General features: G+C 39.0%; 1 protein-coding gene across 1 annotated transcript; it reads right to left on the bottom strand.

The window, feature by feature from the left end:
* Positions 1–584: 584 nt before the first annotated feature.
* On the bottom strand, positions 585–20,999 carry LOC122655931 (solute carrier family 25 member 44). Its single transcript, XM_043850321.1, has 6 exons — positions 20,723–20,999; positions 15,157–15,538; positions 14,755–14,951; positions 12,956–13,106; positions 4,639–4,792; positions 585–980 (listed from the first exon to the last, which is right to left on the bottom strand). Exons 1-6 carry the CDS (start codon positions 20,770–20,772, stop codon positions 949–951), a joined length of 966 nt encoding a protein of 321 aa, XP_043706256.1. The 5' UTR covers positions 20,773–20,999; the 3' UTR covers positions 585–948.
* Between the last annotated feature and the right edge of the window lie 1,094 nt (positions 21,000–22,093).

A 22,093-nucleotide genomic window follows, 5' to 3' on the forward strand; every position in this document is an offset into this window, starting at 1 on the left:
GTATATTTAACCCTCCCTAGACCTTGCTAAACGCGGGAGTCTTGTGCACTGGTACGGCCTTTGTATGATTGAATGAGGGATTGAGGGAAAAGATCCAACCATATGATGGATGTTGATTCTTCTATGGGTGCCAAGACTACCAATAATCAAGACACTATCACTATTTTTAGTAGAATAATATCCTTAATTTTGAAATAGATTGTCTTTTCAAAGTAAAACATTGTACCCATTTCCAATCCTTAAACCAGTACTCTTAACTATAAATGTACACTCTCCCAACTCTGAGCATGAATTGGCAGTTCAAAAAGGGCAAAAAAAAAAAAAAAAAAACCTACGAAAATGGACACAGCTCAAATCTGTCTTGTGACTTCCGAAGGCATCACAAACACTTGTGACACCAAAAACTAAACTAAGATCTTTCAAATTTATTAATCAATATTATCAGATTAGAGTACAGATACTCATCTAAAATTTTCTTCATCGGATTTAGGGAAGGGAGCAGATATACTGATCAAATTCAAAATTGGATACTGGTGCATCCACTTCCACTACCATCCCCCCCCCCCCCCCAACCCCTTTTTTCACTTTTACATCCCTACATGGAGCTGGAAGCACCACTTATGATTTGTAAATCTAAGGTGTTGAAATATCAAAGAAAACAAGAGACCAAAATACATAGGTATACAGCAAAAAATGTTATGAACCAAAAATTCATAACCTAACTTGAAAAGAATTGGCTCCAATTTCACCGCTGTGGTATGTTAATTCCCCATTTGAATAGCAGTGTCACATTTTCTCGATCTGGTGCAAGAAAAGATGCCTCTTGTGTAACCAATACAGCCACAGTGAATGACGAGCTGAGAATTTTGAATCCCCAACCAGTCCTGGAGAGCTCAATTCTATGGTTCACAAAGAAAGAATAATAGGTGCTGTGGCCACTTAATAGCTTCAAACATATTCACCCTTCGCACACGAACGCTCTGAAAACAAAAACAATAGCATTCTCACTATCAAAGGCATAAACTAAATTTGACAAGTAACTAGAGAACAAAGAAACATCAACATCTAGGAAACTCATCACCTAGATGAAGACCAAAAATACAGTTTACTAATGCCAGAGTTTGATATACCATATGTGAGGGTCATCAGACCCATCATCTGATCGGCGTATGACAACAAAAACAATAGCATTCTCACTATCAAAGGCATAAACTAAATTTGACAAGTAACTAGAGAACAAAGAAACATCAACATCTAGGAAACTCATCACCTAGATGAAGACCAAAAATACAGATTACTAATGCCAGAGTTTGATATACCATGTGTGAGGGTCATCAGACCCATCATCTGATCGGCGTATGACAACTATGGGGCATTCATCAAGGGCTGGAAAATAAATATGGGGTTATCTAGAGAAGAAATCCACAGATATAAATAGTTATAATCCGAACAGTATTTGTTTGTACTAACTCAAGTGAGACCCGTTAGGTTTGCCTATTTTACCAAAATTTCATGCCTTTTCAGCTAATTTACATTACAAGTAACGGTATATCTTTTCAAAAGACTCGCCGTTTGAAAAGCATAATCCCTAATCGAGTGATGGATGACCTAAGAAATTTTGTTAGAGAGAAAAGTCATAGACCTTAACATGGTTTCCTCAACACGGAGACCAAAAATGTATAATATTTCATGATTTCATGGTACCCTCGTGTTCTTACTTTTAGCAACAACAAATGCATATGTGCACACAAGCACACAGATAGCTGTACATTCTAAAATATAAGAGACACGTAGAATTATATTCTTAAAGAAAAATTGGGAAATAAATAAAAGAAAAGGTTCAATTATTTTATACATGGATGCTGAAATGTATGGAATTTCAGGGCACTCTCAAGTTGTGTGTGACAACGTTCAAATAGCTATTCATTCTTCGGCAAGTAGAATGAGACACTTTAATTGATAAGCCACATAGTTGTCATACGGCCAAGGTGATGGGAAGCTGCCATGGTGCCTAGGTGATGCCTAGGTGGGGCCAAGGCGAGTGACATAAATAGAAATATATATTATAGAAGTATAGAACAACACCAACAACTCAGCCTTATCCCAACTTAGAGGGGTCGGCTACATGGATCCAACAAAACAAAGTAGGGAAAACTGAGGTCTGAACAAAAAAGGGGGAATGAAGAGATGGGGAAAGAAATGAGAAATGAAAAATGGAAAATGTCAAATGAAAGATGGAAAATAAAAAGAAAAAATAAAAGACGATAAAAACAAATATCTAGAAACTTGTAAAGGTAGAATTGAAAAAATGCTTCGCATGTGGAGTGCCCAAGATTGGCCACGTCGGTGTGACTTGATACACTAGGCAACAGGTTGTCTTAGGCCTCAAGGAATGCCTTATCACCTAGGTGACGTCATGATAACAATTGGTAAAAATATATAATTATTTTAATTATTACCTTTTATATGCTCCTTAAAATTTTTTAATTGTTGTTACTACAACAGTCTATATTATTTTAGCCACTTCACACAATCATTCAACATTTCAGGAAACACCTACGTATGCATCAGACAATAAATATAAAAAAAGGGCGTACCCACTGCACGAAGCTGCCATCACTGCAGGGCCTGGGGAGGGTCATAATGTACACAACCTTACCCCCCGCTTCACAGACAGGCTGTTTCCCAACTCAAACCCATGACCACTAGGTCACAATGGAAAAACCTTACCGTTGCGACGAGGCCCGCCCTCATCAGACAATATATGTTTATCAAAAATAATTTATTTTCTTATATACATTATATAACCTGCTATACCTAAATGTGTGTGATGCATAACCTACACATCAATACAGTAGAATATTAATACTAACAAATGACATGGCATGGTACTCCTATTATGTGATTTTTTATCTCCTCTTCCAGTAATCATTATTTCTAGGGAAATTTTCGGCGACACCCCCTCCGTTGGACCGTGGAATTAATGCCACTCCATTAAGTCCCAATATATCAATTTGGGCCCAAAAACTAACGGAACTAACAGAGGGTTAACCGAGTAGAAGTAAAATGACTAAAAAACCCCAGCCTTCTCCGTCTAACTCTTCCTCTCCCGTTCTTCTTCGTCTCCGGCTACCATTACCTGAGCTAGTAATTGATCTGTTTCATGTTACTGATCTGTTTCCTTCACAGTCTTCGAACCTTATATCCCAGGTCTTGATTAAACAAGGAATTGGATGCACAAGGAAAAATTAAAAAATAAAATAAAATGAAATCTACCATAATCTATTGACTATTCATCAGGGGACAACAAGATCGCCTGTAATATGGGAAAGGGAATGTGCTTGCTCAGGTAGCAGGGGAAGGGAGGAGTAGAGAGAATAGATAGAATGGAGAGAAGAGTTCACTTACAGCGCAGTTGTCGGCCGATTGAAGGTTGTCAGGTGAGCAAGATCGCAAAGATGGAAGAAGGAAGAAACGGTGGTTGCAGGTTCTCGGTGGTAGAAGGTTCTCAATTGTTCAATGGTAAGATAGGAGTGTGTATTCCTTCAAATCCGAAGAGCCCGTCTCTAGAAGACGAAGCAGAGGGCCAAACCCCCTTCTTCCATGATGCAATTCCTGGATGAATCGTTGGCGGTGGCAATGAGAGAAACAGCCAGCGGCGCCTGCTCTCGAACTGAGGGAGATTTTTTTTTTGGTGCAAGAACTGAGGGAGATGGATTACTAGAGCTGAGCAAATGGACCAAGCAACCAATGTCGCCCCCTTTTGGGACCAAAACAGCAGCCTTGTCATCTTCTCTGAGGAGCTGGAGCAGCGAATCCAGGGCTGCCTTCTTGAACTCGATGCCTCTGACCTGCAAGCGAGCGAAGAGGTTGTAGATGAAAAAACCTAGCTCCTCTTTGCCGGAGCTGGGACAGGGTTGAGAGAGAACAATGGCATTCGGTTGACGGAGGACACCGGATTTGAGGAGCAAGTTGAGGTCGTGGAGGATGGAAGAGAGGAAGGCAGAGGCCAAACTGGGTTTGGAGTTGGGGCTTGGAAGATCCACCCCAAGTGTGTGTGTGCAAGGGTGCAGAGGTGAGAGATGGGCAGCAGTGCCAGTTGCAGAGATGGGAAATTGACTAAGGAAGAAGAAGACTAGGGTTTAGTTGTCTTGAGGGGAAGGGTAAAATAGTCTTTTAAATATATCTAACAAGCTGACATCACTCATTAACAGTTAAAAGGGTTTTTCTGTTAGATTTTGGGTCCAAATTGATATATTGGGACTTAATGGGGTGGCTTTAATTCCATGGTCCAACGGAGGGGGTGTCGCCGAAAATTTCCCTTATTTCTATAGATTATTGAGAATGTCCATGTTGGTTTTATCAACAAAATCAATAAATAGCATGTTTTTTTAAAGCCTACAGTAGGACTTTGCAAATAATAGGAGGTTAATTAAATTTAGCCTGATATAAAAGACCAAAAATAGTAATTAGCATTAAAAAACTAGAAGTGAAAGCAAGGTATGTACATTAAACGTATAACTAACTACTTTTCAAAGTTCAGATACATATATCCAGGAGCCAGCAAGTGAAGTATCCAAATCCAGATACTGCTTATTGTTAGAAGGCAATAATGACGAAAGAAGAAAAGTCTCTTACTTAGATATTCATAGGCTAAGATCATTGAGGTTCCCCACGCTGACATGCTGAAAAACCTTGGACCCAATCCTCTATAGAAACCTTTCCATCCATCTTCAGCAATCAATCTTTTGACTACCTTCCTTGCAGTTTCTCTCTTTTCATGCCCCATTACCTACAGTGAACAAAAAAATAGAATAAAAATTGACAGCCATAAATCATCACTCAATCCCCCCAAATATATACACACGAAGGAACAACAACCTGCAGCAAAAGCACGAAACTAAATGATTAAAAGAACATCCTAGATGAAGTACTTTTAACCCATGTGCTCTAAGTTTGCAGATTGAGCTACTTCTGTTGTTTAATACCCTAAACACAAACAACAGTGACAATTATTCACATGCAACCATGCAGGAAATAAACACATCTTCAGTTTTATATAAACCAATACAGTAGAGAATTCAGTCCTGCCACAAGTGACCCAACCTGATGGTCACTACCATCCAAATAAACTTTTGCTGAAACAAACAAGAAGATACGATGAACAATTCAAAAAACGAGGGTTGGGGTAGCAAATACTAAATTCAAACCAGGGAAATTGGAATTTAGCTCAAACAGGATCAAAGGTGAGTTAGGAACTATAGGATAGAAACAGAGAAAGTCAAATAGTTCTACAATTCAGATAAGATAGACTGAAATTGTAGCCAATGGGTAAATTTAGCAAGTAGATTAGGCCTGCAAAGTTTGATCAAAATCTGATGGCTGGATTGTGACAACTAGAACATTCCTTCTGCAAGTAGGAAAACTTGAAACAAAAACAAAACCGAAATTGCAATCATAGTTGTCACAATGTCTAGGCAAACCAAGGTGTTGGAGGGGCCCTGGACGCAAGGCGACAAAGGCAATCAAAAGGCCTGCCTAGGCGACCAAGCGACACCTGTTATCAAGGCGCCTGGATGCCAAGAAGGTCACCTAAGCAATGCCTTGACAACTATGATTGCAATTAGAGTATTCAAAGATTTGACACAAACTCAGAGAGAAGTAAATTTAGGGAAATATTAGACAAACTGAAATTAGATTGAGTGATCAGAAACAAATCTTAAAGATAATAATAGTCTGAAAGTTGAGAACAAGAACAGCACAACGGCAAGAGGTCAAGTAGAGTAGATCTGATCTGATTTTATGTAAGATAGAAGGATAGATAGAGAGAGAAAGATAAAACATGTTAAGAATCCAACTAAACCTCCAGCTAGGAATCCACCAAAACCTGCAGAAAGAATTCACTCTTCCACTCAATAATCCACCTTAGTACACCTAGAATCCACTAGGTAACACTACTGAATCCACCAAGGTAGGTCCGAATCCACAGAATCAAAATTCAGAAACTGAATATCTTTCTTCTTCAAATCAATGTAGCCTTACTGTTAAAGTTTATAAAAGCCTTACTGAATCCACATGATAAGTTTATGTGTAATCCACATAAATTTTGTGTTAGTGGAGTCCTTATAGTATTGTGTAACTACTATACTCTATCAATATAAATAAATATTATGGCTGACGGCAAGGGGATTCGATTCCCAAACCATTAGCCTCTCTCTTTCTCTCTCTGTTTCCTTCTTCTTCCTCTTCTCTTTTCTGCTTTCTTTTTCCTTCTCTTCTTCTTTTTCCAAGACACAGATTTTTCTCTACTATTGTTGATAATGATTGTTGTACTTGTGTTGATGTTGCAACCAGAAGGAAGTTTTCTCTGTGGTCATTGGTGTCTACGACTACTATATATGTTCAAGACTGGTTTTGCTGTTTGTCTTGGTTCTATTATAGCTGATCACTGGATTCTATGATTGTGTCTCTTCAAGTTGGTTTTACAGTTTATATTTGTTTTGGTTGTCCCAAGCTGGAGCCGAGGATATAGATATGCTCCACCTTGAGGCGGGGGAGTGTAGAAGTTTATAGTTGGAAGTTACTGTTTATAGCCTTTGAACTATTGTCTTTATAATAATAATAATAATAATCATTAATATTAATATTATTTAATTATTTATGGTCTATAGAATTTTCTTATTGGTCTCTCTCTCTCTCTCTCTCTCGATTCTCTTCTTCTTCATAGATTCTAGTTGTATTATCTAATTTCGTAACACGTATTTATAGCTACTCCAGAAATCCGTGATTGACTTAGGAGAGTTATGCCTATCCTATTAAATCATCCAACTAATAGGAAGTAAGAGCTTCCATCATCCAACCAATAGAAAAGCTCCAATCTAACCTAATACATTAACAACCAATAACAAAAAAGGAGCCAACTCATACTAGAATTAAAAAACAAAAAACAATCCAAGATACGCTTTACAATTTAAAAATAATAATAACTTTTAGAAGACCCCTGGTAGACCCCACAACTTGGACTGCTTAATAAGGATAAGATCCAGAATCTTATCCAAAACAGAATCTAAACATGAACATGTTGGACTGAGATGGTCACTGAGAGCGGGGTGAATCAGAGATCTCCAAAAACCAAGCCCTCAAACCTCACACTCCTCGGGTGATGACTTTCACTGGCAGTTCACAAACAGTCATAAAACCACACACTGCCCGTCTGCCCCACAGCAAACACATACACACACACACATACAGCTATCACCAGCCGGGGCTACTACCAGCCACACATCATATATCTCATCCTCTACAAATCATCCTGCAGCAAACAATATACCATGCAAATACAAAAGCACACACCACAAGACGGAGATATACGGGGCCAAGCAGTGTGCCAATATCCACGGTGCAAATGGCCTAATCGGCCTTTGCATAATGCACAATACAAGTTCATGTCATACTCGCACCCACGACACAAGAGCACCAACCTCACCGTAGTGTAGCACCCACCACACATAAGCACCCTACCCCCAACTATAAAGCACCCACTTGATAGCTCAAGAATACAATGATAATGGGCTTATATGAAATGCCCCAGTTACAAGATCACATGTACAAATCCCAACCCATACCTTGCAAGTATTCACTTAGGCAATTCACAAACACCTAGCCTACAAGAGGATTTGCCAAATGGGTTACCTACGTTGATGAGTATCCTCCGGAGATGCAGTCGACTGGACGTCTCCAATCACCGATGCACTCCTCTTTCTTCTTCCTTCCTTTTCTTCTTATTCCTTCTTCCTCTTTGTCTCAAACCCTTGAGCTGTCTTCTTGAAGGCACTTCACTAAAGCTTCACATGAAGGCTTGAAGTCATTGACGTAGCATGAAATTAAGGGGTCTATGGTTCCACCTCTTGGAGCTCTCTCTCATCTTTCTCTTCTTCTTTTTGATCAATCTTCTCAACCCCTAGTTTGGTCTTCAATGCATTCTTCAACCATCTCTTTGGAGCCTTCAATAGAAACTTTAATGCCCAATGGAGGTTGGTAGCATGGGATTTTCACTTGAGACCTCTCTCTTCTTCTCTCTCAACGTCTCCTCTCTGGCTCTCTGTATTCTGTTTCTCTAAAGGGTTCTCCCTTATTTATGCTGAGAAATCCCATCTTTAATGAGCCAAAAAAGAGCTTCATTTCTGCTCTCGATCAGATCGCACACAATTCGACCACCTTCTGCTCCCTGTAGGAAAGATGTCGGATTAAGCCGATTCTTGCAGCGTTGGAAAGAAGACTTGAAGATCTAGTGATCTACAACTCTAAAGTTCTGAACTTCAACATAAGTCAACATAAGTAAAGTGCAAGACATCGGAAAATGGGCCGGAAGTCATTGTTTGTAAGGGTGTCAATCGGTTCAGTTCCAACAAGTGGTGTTGTGATCCGGAACCGAATCGGTTCTGAAAATTCGATACTCAAACCGAACCTGCTCAGTTTTGGTTCAGTTTTGGTTCTTATTTGGTTCCGAAATTCAGTTCTATTAGGTGCTTACACAGTTCGATCCCCCTTCCTCTACTCAGTCCAATACTATAATATTGTAGTATAGTATAATAGTATTATAAAATCTAATACTAACATTAGTAATATATATTATAACATATTAGTATTATAATAACATACTATAATATACTACTATCCAAATTCGGTTCGGTTTCGTTTTGGAATTCAGTTCCTATGCTTGATCCGGAACCGAATCAGTTCTGAATTCCAATACTCAAAAAATCGGTTCGATTCGGTTTGGTTTATTCAGTGCGGTCTCAATTTCGATTTTCGGTTCTAGTTCTAATTTGACACCCTTAATTGTATGTTCAAAACGGGTGTTTTGGATACCATGCGTTGTATCTACGTTCGAAATCATAACTTCCTTGTCCGAACTCAAATTTACTCAATTCTTGAGGCATTGTAATGCTTACTCATAAGACCAAAGTCTTTCAGTATACCATGTTGTAGCGCGCCCCCAAATCCGGGTAAGATATGGGTGCAGGTAGGGGTGTCAATAAAGCCCGGCTGGCCCGAACCCGCCCTGAGCCCGGCCCGGAGCTGACCCTGATTTTTCAACCCTGAGGGCGGGTTTGGGTTTAGTTATAGTTAGGCCTTGGCAAGGTCGGGTCGGGTCAGGGTTTAGATCCCGGGCTTAGCCCGGCCCGGCCCAACCCGACCCTGTATTAATTATAAGTATATAATATTGCATATATATATATTTATTTATATATATAGCCTAATAAAAAAATTAAAAAGCAAAAGACAAAAAAAGCCCTAAAGGCACATGGGATTACAGACAAAATCAGGGTCAGGGTCAGGGTCAATCAGAGCCAACCTGACCCTGCCCGACCCTATCAGGGTCAATCAGGGCCGGGTCGGGTCAAAAAAAACCCTGGTCGGGTCGAGTCAGGTCAGGGTTTAGGTTAAGGCCTCTAGGGTTGGGTTAGGGTTTAGGGCAGGCCCGGCCCAACCCGACCCATTGACACCCCTAGGTGCAGGCCCTCATGGGCCACCATTAAATAACGGTTAAAGTTTCCTTTTTTATTTCATTTTTCTTAAAAATTTCAATAGCATGTCCCTTGCATCCATGCACTTACACTAACATCCAGGACCTGTAAATCACATTTTCATAATAATCTCCATCCGTAACCTGTAAACATGTATCCTAGAAATATGTGTCCAAAATCATCTATCATTAACATTTGTCTGTGGGTATTAACAAGCTATTCCACATGCATGTCCAATTTAACTGTACAACATACAGTCCAATTATCCACTCAACGACATCCAACTATGGAATTCTATACATCTAAATCTGTGAATTACATAGCTTCAACCCAGAATTAATGGAAGGATTCCAAAACTAGCTCTGAGGTTTCTGGGTGTGGAAAAACAGTGTTTAACCACTGTGTCATCTCCACTGTCCAGGCCATAAGTCATCCATCAAACTCAAATTGTCACGATCCTTGAAGCATTGGAAAGCTAACTCAGATACGAACAATTCTCATGTTTATGGCTTCTAAATCATCCAAGTGTAGAAACACTAAACACTTCCATGAAGTTGTTGCACAGCTTAGCAATCACATCCTAGAAACCATGCACGACAACTACATTCGAGATCATATCTCCCTCATCCGAACTCGGATTGACTCACTTCTTGAGGCGTTGGAAAGCTAACTCATAGGGCAGGAATCTTTTAGTTTCGAGGATCAACTGATTCTGCGTTGAAGACGTCTCAAAACTCTCATGAAGGTCTGCACCATGTAAAATGCCTCTACCAATCATTGCACTTTACCTTCAAGCTTTGCCACAAGCCAATTACCATGGCAATCATGCTCACAACAGCTCCACATCATCACATGCATCCCAGAAGCTCTCACAACATTATGCTCACAGCAGCTCCACATCATCACCATGGATCCCAGAGGCTCTCACAACTTCCAGCCAACTCTCCGGCTATGCCAACTCAGTGCTGTCAGTTGTGTCCAGCCCACAACTGTCCACAACACATGGATGACAGTCTATCTGAGCTGCAGACTTCCTCATGCAGCTACTCCTAACACCCATGATGACTACAACATCTCTGTAGCTTCCCTAGTCTTCTAGCCTAGCTGACCATATGCCACATCATCAACATGCTTTATCTGTCAACCAAGCTCAACCATGTCAGCCCATACAATTTCAGCTTTGCCATGCTCTGCTCTTCCACAGTAGTCTTCCCTTGAGCCTAGTAGCTTCTAGTTGACCAACTCACCTTCATCAAACTGCTCACCTCATATTGGCAAACCTCTCAATGCTCTTGCATGCTTGGCCAACTTTACTGCATTGCTTGCTCAATCAAACTTAAGCACGCTCTGCCCTTGACTGAGTGTGTTCACAACAATGACAACACAAGCACAGTGCATCCTGTGCTTAACAGAACAGTGAATGATGAGCAATAACCACAGGCTATGATGCTTTCATGTTGGCACTCATGCTGGCTGTGACGGCTGTGACAGCTTCCTTCTCCGGTATTGTTTGTTGCAGAAACTTAGTTTTTACATCAGGGGGTAGGGAACTATCGATTGTAGGGATACAAGTCAGACCAAAATGGGCTCAACTTTGAACCAAAATGAGCCGGGCCAGCCTCAGGCTCAATATGTTTCAAAATTTAACAATTCCCCAACCAGACCCGGCCTACTTGCACCCCTCTTTGATTGAATGATGATTATCCTAAGAGAAGGCCAACCTACACTCTAAGGGTGTCACTCGGTACGGTATCTGGTATTCGGTACGGTATCGGTATGGTATCAAAGCCAACACCCCATACCGATACCGTACCGTACTGAGTACGGTACCATTTTCCCATACCAATACTGTATCATACGGTACCAGTTCGGTATACGGTTTTATTTGGTACGGTATACGGTAATTGTTATACGGTTTTTTATATTATACATATAAATTAGTATATATAGTATGAAATATATTATATTTAGTATGTTATTTCTTATATATATGTAAATTATTATATATATATTTAATACATATGTACTTATATATATTATTTATTATACATAAATTAGTATATATGTTATGATAATACGGTACAGTACCGGTATTCGGTAACGGTAGTAGCTTCGGTATCAACCTCCACACCGGTACCGTACGGTACCATTTTCCCATACCGTTACAATTCGATACGGTACAGTACGGGTAACTCGATAGGGTACCGGTTCGGTAAACGGTTTTGGTACTGAATTGACACTCTTACTACACTCCTTCAGCATGCCAGATGTGACAAAAATCTTCATTGTTCTTGTGCCTAAAGAAACATATGGAAGACAAGAAATGAAAATCTGAAATTTTTTACGGTTCCAAACTTTTGGCCTTGAACCTGTTTTGACCATACCAACCTAACAAATAAGTGAATAACACAATTTTTATCTGGGAGGGCGGATGTTTTTACTCCCATGGTGCTGGTACAATCTTCCTCAGCATGCAGTATGGTTGTCAATAATACTAGGTCTTATATCATGCAACATTGAGTTCCAATACAGATGAATTGAATGGTTAAATTAGTAAACAATACTCCCAACAAGAAAGGGAAAGATATTGTTCTCAAACAAGGAGAGTGCACTAAATAGGAAGTTCAATAAATGATAAATCAAGGATACATATAAACAAACACAACTCATGGATTTCTGAAAATCCAAGAATATATATATATATATACATGGATGTATATTGACGATGCCAACCAAACAACTATCTATGATACAAGATTAATTTTAGGGAAAAAGCCGGGCACATGATCGCGGTGTACTGTGTACATGCCCCCGCACAGGATCTCTCCCCTCATTTAATGGCGTCCCCTCCCCCTATATACGAATCGACATCCACCAAAACTCCTTCCCCCTCTAGGAGTGTATGATGCCAATATAAGGGGGCAGTGTGTCGATCCCTCTCCCTCATTAAGTGCTCAGTTGAATAAGTATTTCCATGGGGATTGGGGATCCAATTTAAATCTCTAATTTAAACCATAACCTGAAATTTATCCCTTTTTTTTGGGGTAAATGAAATTTATCCTTATCGCATCCTAGGAAACTGGTAACCTAGAAATATGTATATAACTTTGCATTCTAAACAACACAAATGAGAGAGAGAGAGAGAGAGAGACAGACAGACAGACAGACAGACAGTGGTCCATATTATGAGCATTCAGCTTTCAGATGAATCAGATCAAATGGAATCATGACATCAGTACAATGAAAGGGTTTACAGTTAATCCTCACATCAGTCCTAATAGAAAGTTGCAAACATTAAGGTTATGGAGCGAAATACAACAGAATCTAAGAATATACATTTCTATTTAGACCAAAACAGCATAAACTTTAAAAGGGAAAGATAAAACTTAAAAGTAGAAAGGGAAGAAAGAAAAAAAAAAAGGCACCTGTAGTCTAGTCTTAATGGTATCCAATGGTGTAGTGATTGAGGATGCCACAGCACCAGCAAAAATTCCTCCTGTTGCTTGAACTAACACTATTGTCATAAGGCTGGGAACACGTTCCTTATTTTGTTCAGTCTCATTGCCTAAGATCTTGCTGAAATTCCAGGAGGAAAACATGAACATTTCAAGATACAAATCTCATATATTAATAAGAACTAAAGACCATTTCTTATGATAGTCAACCTGGAATTGATAACATACAATTTACCAAAGAGGAACTAGAAAAGTATAAGGGAAAAATATATGATCGCTATGAGCCCTATAAAACAGGACAAACCACACTCCTGACAACTAGCTTCTCTATCCAGATGCTGAAGGCGGTGTTCAGTCCTCATTTGAGGTAGTGCAGGAAGCTCAAAAATCAACTGTCACCCATGTTCTCTACCCTGTTTTAGCCCCGGATCATAGTGACACTGTCATCCATCATTCAACCAGGAAAGAAAAACAAAACAAAATAGAAGGTCACTAATCAGACTATGAGTTAAGCTATGCCCCACTAGTGTATGTGGTCCCTGGGTATGGCATTGAGCCCTAGATCCAAGTTTATACCATAGTTGTCAAAGTGTTGCCTAATCGCCGCCTAGGCGTCTAGGCTTCTTTTTTTGAACGGGCGGCTTGGTCGCCTAGGTAGCACCTAGGAGACACCTAGGTACCTTATTGGTATTTTTGATCCCCCTCCAACGCCTTGGGTCCTCTAGCGCTTTGATAACTATGGCTTATACATTATACCAAACGGAACTATGGGGCTCAGACAGTTTTTCTTGTATAACTCTTCCACATTTGGGATGATTTTCAACACTCTAATTTTATATGCATAACTGTTACTAATAAAAAGTAGAATTTTCAGATTTATTCTGAGTATCTATTTGGAACAACTTCTAGTCTTACTTCTATTTCCAAAGAATACAAAGAACTTTACTTTTTTTTTTCTTTTTTTTTTTTAAATTTCAGTAGTACCATAGTACATAGAAACTCCAATCTCACATTACCACCCCCAACCCAACCCCCCAGTTGAGGTGGGAATTGGGATCGACTTGATCCCATGTCCCCACTATCAACAGCAGGAGACTTTACCACCATGCAAAGTGTGGCAGTGTGGCACCACCATAACAAAGAAATTTCTTATTCAGACATCCATAAAACGTAAAGGTGGACCCGAAGCAATGTCTATGTTGGAACCGCTTCCTCCAAAAGGCCGACCTTATAGGAAAGGGAGGAAACAATATGTATATCAAACAGGAGCTCTAACACGGCGAACTATCCAAAGGGGGACACGGGTGGATAAATAATTCAACAACTACCCGCTCCCAAGGGGATTCGATACCGTGACCCCTGCCTGCTCTGATATCATGTTGGAACCGCTTCCTCCAAAAGGCCGACCTTATAGGAAAGGAAAGAAACAATATGTATATCAAACAGGAGCTCTAACACGGCGAACTATCCAAAGGGGGACACGGGTGGATAAATAATTCAACAGTCTAAAGCAGAGGTTAAGTATCTCTCTCCCACACCCAAAAGAGAGAAAAAAAATTAAAATATAAATCATCATAATTAAGCCATTAAGGTGACAACAACATGGAGCAATCTGAGTGGCCCTAAACCATAATTTCATTTTGAAAGGAGATCCTAGACTAAAATTCTGGCACGAATTCCCACACCATTGCTATTCATGCCATGTAGAATGTTGGCCTAGGTTCACCATCCTCATTTCATTCAATAGCAAATGGATCAGCAAATCTCACCTCCACAAGAAGCGCTGGCTTGAACCATAACTGGCCCACCATACAGCACTAGATGGCGAATATGTCATAACTGATAACCCAAATCCTCTATAGAATCCTCGAATTCCCTCAGATTTTAGAATCTTACGAGCAACATCCAGGCCCCCATTATACGTCGCATAACCTGAATATCCTTGCACCATCAACTTTTGGCTAACCTGACAGGATTTGTTTTGATAAATAACAAACCATCAAAAAGTAAACTTCAACAAGTTGAGCAAATAATGTTAATCAGCATTACAGTTTCTATCAACATGCGAAAAAAAACACATTCTAGTTTATATGGGCCTGAAAACCACATAATTTTTCATTTCATAAATGGACAAAGGAAAAAAAGTTCATAAAAGAACAGAAAATTCATACCAAATCTATTGGAACAAACACTGCCTGAGCAAATAATGATGCTGTCATGCCAGCAAGCCCATTTGCTATGGCTGCCTCTGATGGTTCAGAAAGCTTAAGCGGTTCAACAACCTTGAATGCAGCCACTTTTGTGGTCTCCAGAGCAGTAAGAAAGATAATCCTGGCAGGGACTGCACCAGTGATGACCGTACCAAACCCTCTGTACAAACCAGGAATTCCATCTGTTTTCAGTATTCCTCTGGCAATGGAAAATGCATTTCTCTCAATAGAATCTTTTGAAGCAACCTGTAGCCTTGTTTTTATAACAGAGACTGGATACAGCACCACAGTAAGTCCTGTAAACAGGCCAGCTCCTACGACATAAAATTTAGTTTTATCGAGCCTGCAGGATGGGTGGACTATGTGAGCACAAGGTCTTGCAACAAAAAATAAAACTAAAAATAAGAATAAGCAATAAAAGTCAGCTGGGAAGTGAGATTATAGAAATTTGTGGATTAATTAAAGGATCAGGAAGGATAGTCAATCCATGTCTCAACTTGATAAGGTGCTGTTCATTCTTTATCACTTTGAACAATTTCATAGTATTGATCTCAAACAAAATTGTATGTATGTAGGTCGACAGAGTTTCTTCTTCCACCCCACCCCACCCCACCTCCCTTTTCTTTTCATATGCATAATGATCTATCATGTAATAGCCTGCAAGGCAACATAGAAGGGATGCAAATGCAGAAAGTACATAAGGAGATAATAGGATGCAAAACTACATCAGAGGAGACGACTGGTAAACATGATTCCCTATTTGCCCATTGCATAGTCAGTTCATCCACTAATGGGTTGGCAGATCAAAACTCTCAATATAACAAGATTTTCCTAAAGATCTGGGCAAAAATGTCTACCTCTCTTAATGATATGAGAGTATCTCCAAGGGACTCTTTCTGCAGATGATTACTAGCCAATGATGGCAGCCACGACCTCCAACTACCAAGTGATGTGGCAGATCGAGAACCCAAAAATTCAGATGCACACTTATATTTAAAGCCAGATCCACATCCAAATCTGGACCAGATAAGCTTACACCATGGACCACTTTTCTAGCCTAAAGAGGGTAAAATTGACGGCATTTTATGCATAAGTGAGGTAAATTGTGTAGGTCCCATGGAGTCCTATGGAAAATCATTTTTTACTCTTTAAGAAGTTAATCTATCAATGGTGTATCACAATTAGGTTCTTCTATTTAATGAGTTGTAGTTAGAATAGATTACCTCTTATTTAAGATTCAGATTCAAGAATCGTAATAGGATTAGTTGTTTAGGTCAAATAGGTACATTGAGTTTAGTAGGGTCATTTAATTTAAGAATCTTTATATCAGTGGTTGCACTTTACACTTTTTTACGGAGAATGGAATAAGAATTTTGTGGAAAGTTGGGTGCTTCTAATTACCATGTGGATTCATGGTTACAGCTTGGCCTCCTATGTTGAATTAAGTGGAAGTCAATTCCATGTTAAGTGGATTCCCAGTCAAAATTTATTTTTTCTTCTTCTCCTTTCTTCTTTCTTTTCTACTTTCAATTTCAAGTTCTGCAATTGTGTTTTAGACATTTTTTAACACACCAACAAGTCGTATTTAAGTTTTCAGCGCATAGTTATCAAGGCGGCAAGGCGACCATGGCATTTTAGAGGGTCCAAAATCAAGGCAACACCATCAAGGTGGCAAGGCACCCGCCTAGGCACCCAAGGCAACAAAAGAACCTCAACACCTTGATAACTATGTTTCAGCGTAATTTTAACTTCTGTGAGTGAGTTAACAAATTTTACCTTAAATAAAGCTGAAGGGAAGAAACAGACTTCTTATAGCCAATTGCATTTAATTGGAATTGGCCTGTTGAGTTGAGTTTATTCTTAGGCTGTTATATGGATTTATGTAACCAACATGTCCAGCATTAACCATTGATCTTTTTTTTTCCCAATTTTGTGTTGATTCCAGTTCTGTTTTCAAGTTCTAATTGCATATTATTCCGCATCCTAAATTTTATCAATCAAATTCAATTGATGTACTGTAACTATAGTTTATTTCTTCAACTTGATCTTACAATTGATATTCTGGAATTCTGTCTAAATTGCTTCCAACCAATTGTACCACCTAAATTCCAGCAGAATTTCTCATTTTATGACTATATGACTAATTGGATCCCTTAAATTAATCATATGGAATCTCAGCTTATTCAGAGTTGGTTTTCTCAATTTATTGAAGTTTTCCCTTTGACTTCAAATCTGAATTTCCCAAAGCTGAATACCTCAATTTATTAATTCAGTGCTATTTTTTAGTATGATTGGAACCTTAATCTCCTGGTCTCTGCAGAATTTGGATTTCCAATCATAATTTTAAATGGGAAAACCCTTGCCGCATACCAAGTACCAACTCAACAGAAGTAGATCCTTTATGAAAATAACAACAATTATGTAGCCCACTGTGAAGTTTCCTAGGCATCACTCTTGCAATTGCGCCGTTGCGATTACGGGTTGGATGTCATGTCAGGCTCCAAAGGAGTTGTTGATTCTGTTGCTTGTACTTTTCTTTATTCATCGAGATTGGGTTGGTTTTCAAACAGCTTTATTAGTTTTGTTCTATCTCAGGGTCTTACACAGTAAAGATGCCGACATTAGAAAAGAGCTTGGCTAACATATTCACTTGCTACAGGTGGTTTCTATGGATAACTTTTTCTTCTTTTTGGTTGGGTAGAGGGGAATACAAAAGGCTAACATCATACTCATGAGTCACAAAGATGCGGTTGATTGCAAAACAGAATTTCAGATAATGAAATAAGACCTTCATTAATTACTAAATAATCAGTTAATTCACTAAATAAGTAATAAAATTTATTTAAGGGAAGCATGGTTAGACTTTTCCAAGACTATGGACAATAGAAGCAATCTCCAAATGTTGGTCTTAATTTTGTTTTGTTTTCTTTTTTTTTTAAAACAAGCCCATAAGAAGTTATTAATAGAGACCCACTATATTATACAACTCCCAAACAGCTCTACACAAGAGGCTGGCAAGTTAAACAGTATGAGACTTCCAGTCTTGCTTAATCTGCACCACAGAGGTCAGTAAACACTTCAAAGCTATGATTCGTTGAACACTTCCAATTGTAGATTTCTCGAGTGTCCACACTGTCTTGCAGAACACTTGTGTGGACAAGTTAGCCACTCGTTTGGGCACTGCCATGCGTCTTTGCCGATAAACTAGCTCAACATGTCCTTCCTTGGATGTTCGCTATCTTAAATTTCCTATTGTTGTTTCCTTGGACTTGCCTTACAAAAATGCATTATTAGTGGCTTGCATTAGTTTCACTTGATATTGATTTACCTTTTCACCTGCATAATATAACATTCAAAGAGGCACAACAAAGCGACCAAAATGAAGAGGAAGAAAAAATGGATTTTGGTAGGAATACCTTTATACAAACGGAACCTGCAGGGAGGGAAACCAGAGCACCTGGATTTCACTGAGAAACTCCCATAGGATCCTGATGACTTCTCTTGTTTCCCAAATATTAATTGTTCCATTTCTTGCTGCAATAACAATTATCTAGACAGTTCAGCTCTGTACAAACCTCCATAACCACTTTGACAGGAGGGTAATATTAAGAGGGGCAACTTTGTAAAAATCGTCCTCTTTGAGGAAACTTGCTTCCAGTCCAGAACATGGAACCTTTGGTTCACTTTAAAAATTTGTTTTGGATCTCTTTGACAATCTCTGCCACAGAAAGGGGGGTATTCAAAATAGACAGAACCTGAATGCTGGACAATGCAGCTTTTATCAGAGTTATCTGGCCCCATTTAGACAGCTACAGCCCTTTCATTGCCGCTAGCTTCTTCATTTCTTGATAATTGGTTCCCACACACTTTGCTGTTCATAAGTTGCCCCTAAAGGAATCCCAGATAAACCAAAAGAGAGAGAGCCCACATTGTCTTGCAGCTTTGACCAAGTAGATAAGTACCCAGAAAATCTCTGACTGTTACTAATAGGTCTTAGAGAAACTAACCTCCAAACCAGAAACTGACTCAAAGCACCTCAAAAACACGGCTCAAATATCTGGATTGACTGTGCGATCCCAGCAAAATACAAAGGTATCTATCATGTGAAAATTTTTGTGAGACTAAAGAGTCTCAAGGTTAAGAATTGCAAACACTTCGAACAGACCATACTCCATAGCCTTCAGCATTATTTTGCATTGAGCCTCAGCAACTAAAATGAAGAGGAAGAGGAACAGGGGATCCCTTGCCTCCGGCCCCTGAAACTCTCAAAATACATTTTCAGAACTCCATTTATAGGATACAAATCAACCAACAAATACCATATCTTGACATACTCTCCCCGCTTCAATTCAAATCTCATCCTTCTCTGTCAATGGTTGGAGGAAATCCAAACTTACGAAAACACAGGCCTTCTCTATATCTAACATGCATATCACACCCACAATCTCACTTCTTAGCCTAAAGTCAATGAATTCATTTGAATGCTCCTTGGAATGAATTCATTTGAATGCTCCTTGACATACTCTCCCCTTGCCTAAGTTCAGTGAATGCCCCTTGGAATGGACAAATTACTTTTACCAACACCACCCTCAGTTTTGAAGCTAACATTTTTAGAGGGTTTTATATGTAACATCAATCAAGCTGGTTATGCAATAATCCTTTTAACTCCTCTGCCCCCTTTTTCTGGGGGGGAGTGGGGGAAGGAGGGATGAGAGAGAGAGATGGACGAACATGGTGTTAACTTTTTAATGGCATTCATCAGTTTCCTCTTCACAACGTCCCAAATCTGCTTATCCCAAATAAACCCATCCAGGCCGGTGGGGAGGGATTTGTCCACATCTAAGTCAATGGTGAATTTCCTTTATGGCAGATTAACTACCCAACTATTTTTATCAGTATTTACACAACAGACATTTTATCAGTATTGCACATCTTTATTGCCTAGTTAATTGGTTGGAAGGGTTATATCAAGCTTATCTTTGAGCATAAAAAAGCCTTTCTCCAAAGGATTTGGCACGGCTTTGCTGATTACTAATAAGGTTTTGTTAACTTCAAAGAGAAAATAATATCAATAATTTCAGAAAATAGTTAACTGAACGCAGCAAGCCAAACACACAACCAACTAAAAACAGCCCAAAATCAACAAATACCCGACGTGAAATACATGATCATATGTGAACACCCAGCTACTTCTGCGTCCTTCATTTCCTAATGATAAGTTTATTCGAGGGAAAAGAAACAGAACTAATTGAACCACTATGAAGTATAAAGATCAATCATGTTCAAAGAAGATTTCACAGGGAGTAATCCATCGACGTTGCAATATGCGTCTACATACATTATCACTACAAGTCTTAATGTCAACCATCACAAGAAACATGAAAGAAAAAGATAAACAGTGATCAGGAATCAAGATGGAAAATTAATAATAAGAAAATGAGATAGAGCAAAAGAGAAATCCACTAAAGATGTTAAAAAGACGATCAGTAAACACCGAAAGCTAAAAGTACTGGGGGGAAAAACGTACTTGTCCCAGTTAATTTCCGTTTGGCCGAACGATTGAGGTCGAGAAGCCATTGAAGATTCAGCTCGAAAAGAAAGAAAAGAAAACCTCACGAAAACTTTGAAATTCACAACGAATCAACACCCATTTCTTCGGAATAATTCCTTTTTATAATTTTCAATATCCCAAATTGGAGGACTTCTTATAACCGTAACTATTGAGCGAGTTGTCAAAAACATTAGAGCTCGATGGACGAATTTTCAGATTTCAGATGACGTGAAGAGAAAGACTACAAGGAACCTGAATTCTCATTTTCTCTCTCCTCCTTCTCCGCTCCAATATTCTATTCAGCATCTCGGTTTCAGACATGCCTTGAGTCAATTGGACGGAAAAGTTGAACACCATTCGGGTAGTCCGGATCCATCTAACTATGGGGCTGGACCGGGCATTCAAGTCGACAATTATCACCAATTGGAACGTGACACACGCTTTCTAATCGGTTGATTCACTTGGATCGGATCAATAATGGCCATCATCGATCTCGAGATACGAACAACCCTTGAACGAATCACTAGATCGGTCATTGGATCGGGAGAATCTGTCGGATCGCCCGAACTGATCCAATACGCGTGCAAGAGCTTTTTTTTTTTTTTTTAAAGGTTTTTTTTTTTTTTTTTTTTTACCTCTTTCTTATTGAAATATTTTTCATTTATATTCATGATTGGCTTACAATATTGTCTATTTAACTTTAGACTAAATATATTAACAATCATACTATTTTTTATTATCTTTTTTTATCAAAACTGGTTGATCTGGCATTCTGCTTTACTCCACCCAAGTGCTTGCTGGATTCACGCCTTAGTCCAAGTTTGATCCAACAAACGCAAGTTTTTTACCATTTTTTTATCGATATCAAATCCATATCAGCCTAATCGATCTTGAGATTATGAACCATGTGTCGTGAGAAGTGTCACATAGTCATACTGATATGTATGATTTGATGTAACTGTTGTTTGGTTAGTGGTTACCCATATTCCACATTTGCTTGTGATGCAACTATTTGTGCTTTTTTCTTTCTCATGATTGAAGGATGAAAGATTATCCAAAAATTGCAAGGATCTTCTCCCAGTCACTAGAGAGGTCCAATGGTAGAAAATAGCGAAGGAAGCCCAACAACCACATGAGGATAGGCAAGGGTGTTTAACGGTTTGGTTTGGTTTCGTTGAAAGTGATTTGATTTGGTTTAGTGTAAGCTATTTTAGGTAAAATTGAGATCGAATTGTTCAGTTAATAATTTTAATCTAATTTTTTTTATTCTAATGAGTTCTTTTTTCTTTCAACTTTTTTTAATAGATGTAAACTCAACATTGGATTAATTTATCGGCATTATTGTTC

Source organism: Telopea speciosissima, chromosome 3, assembly GCF_018873765.1.
Source record: "Telopea speciosissima isolate NSW1024214 ecotype Mountain lineage chromosome 3, Tspe_v1, whole genome shotgun sequence".
NCBI lineage: Eukaryota > Viridiplantae > Streptophyta > Magnoliopsida > Proteales > Proteaceae > Telopea > Telopea speciosissima.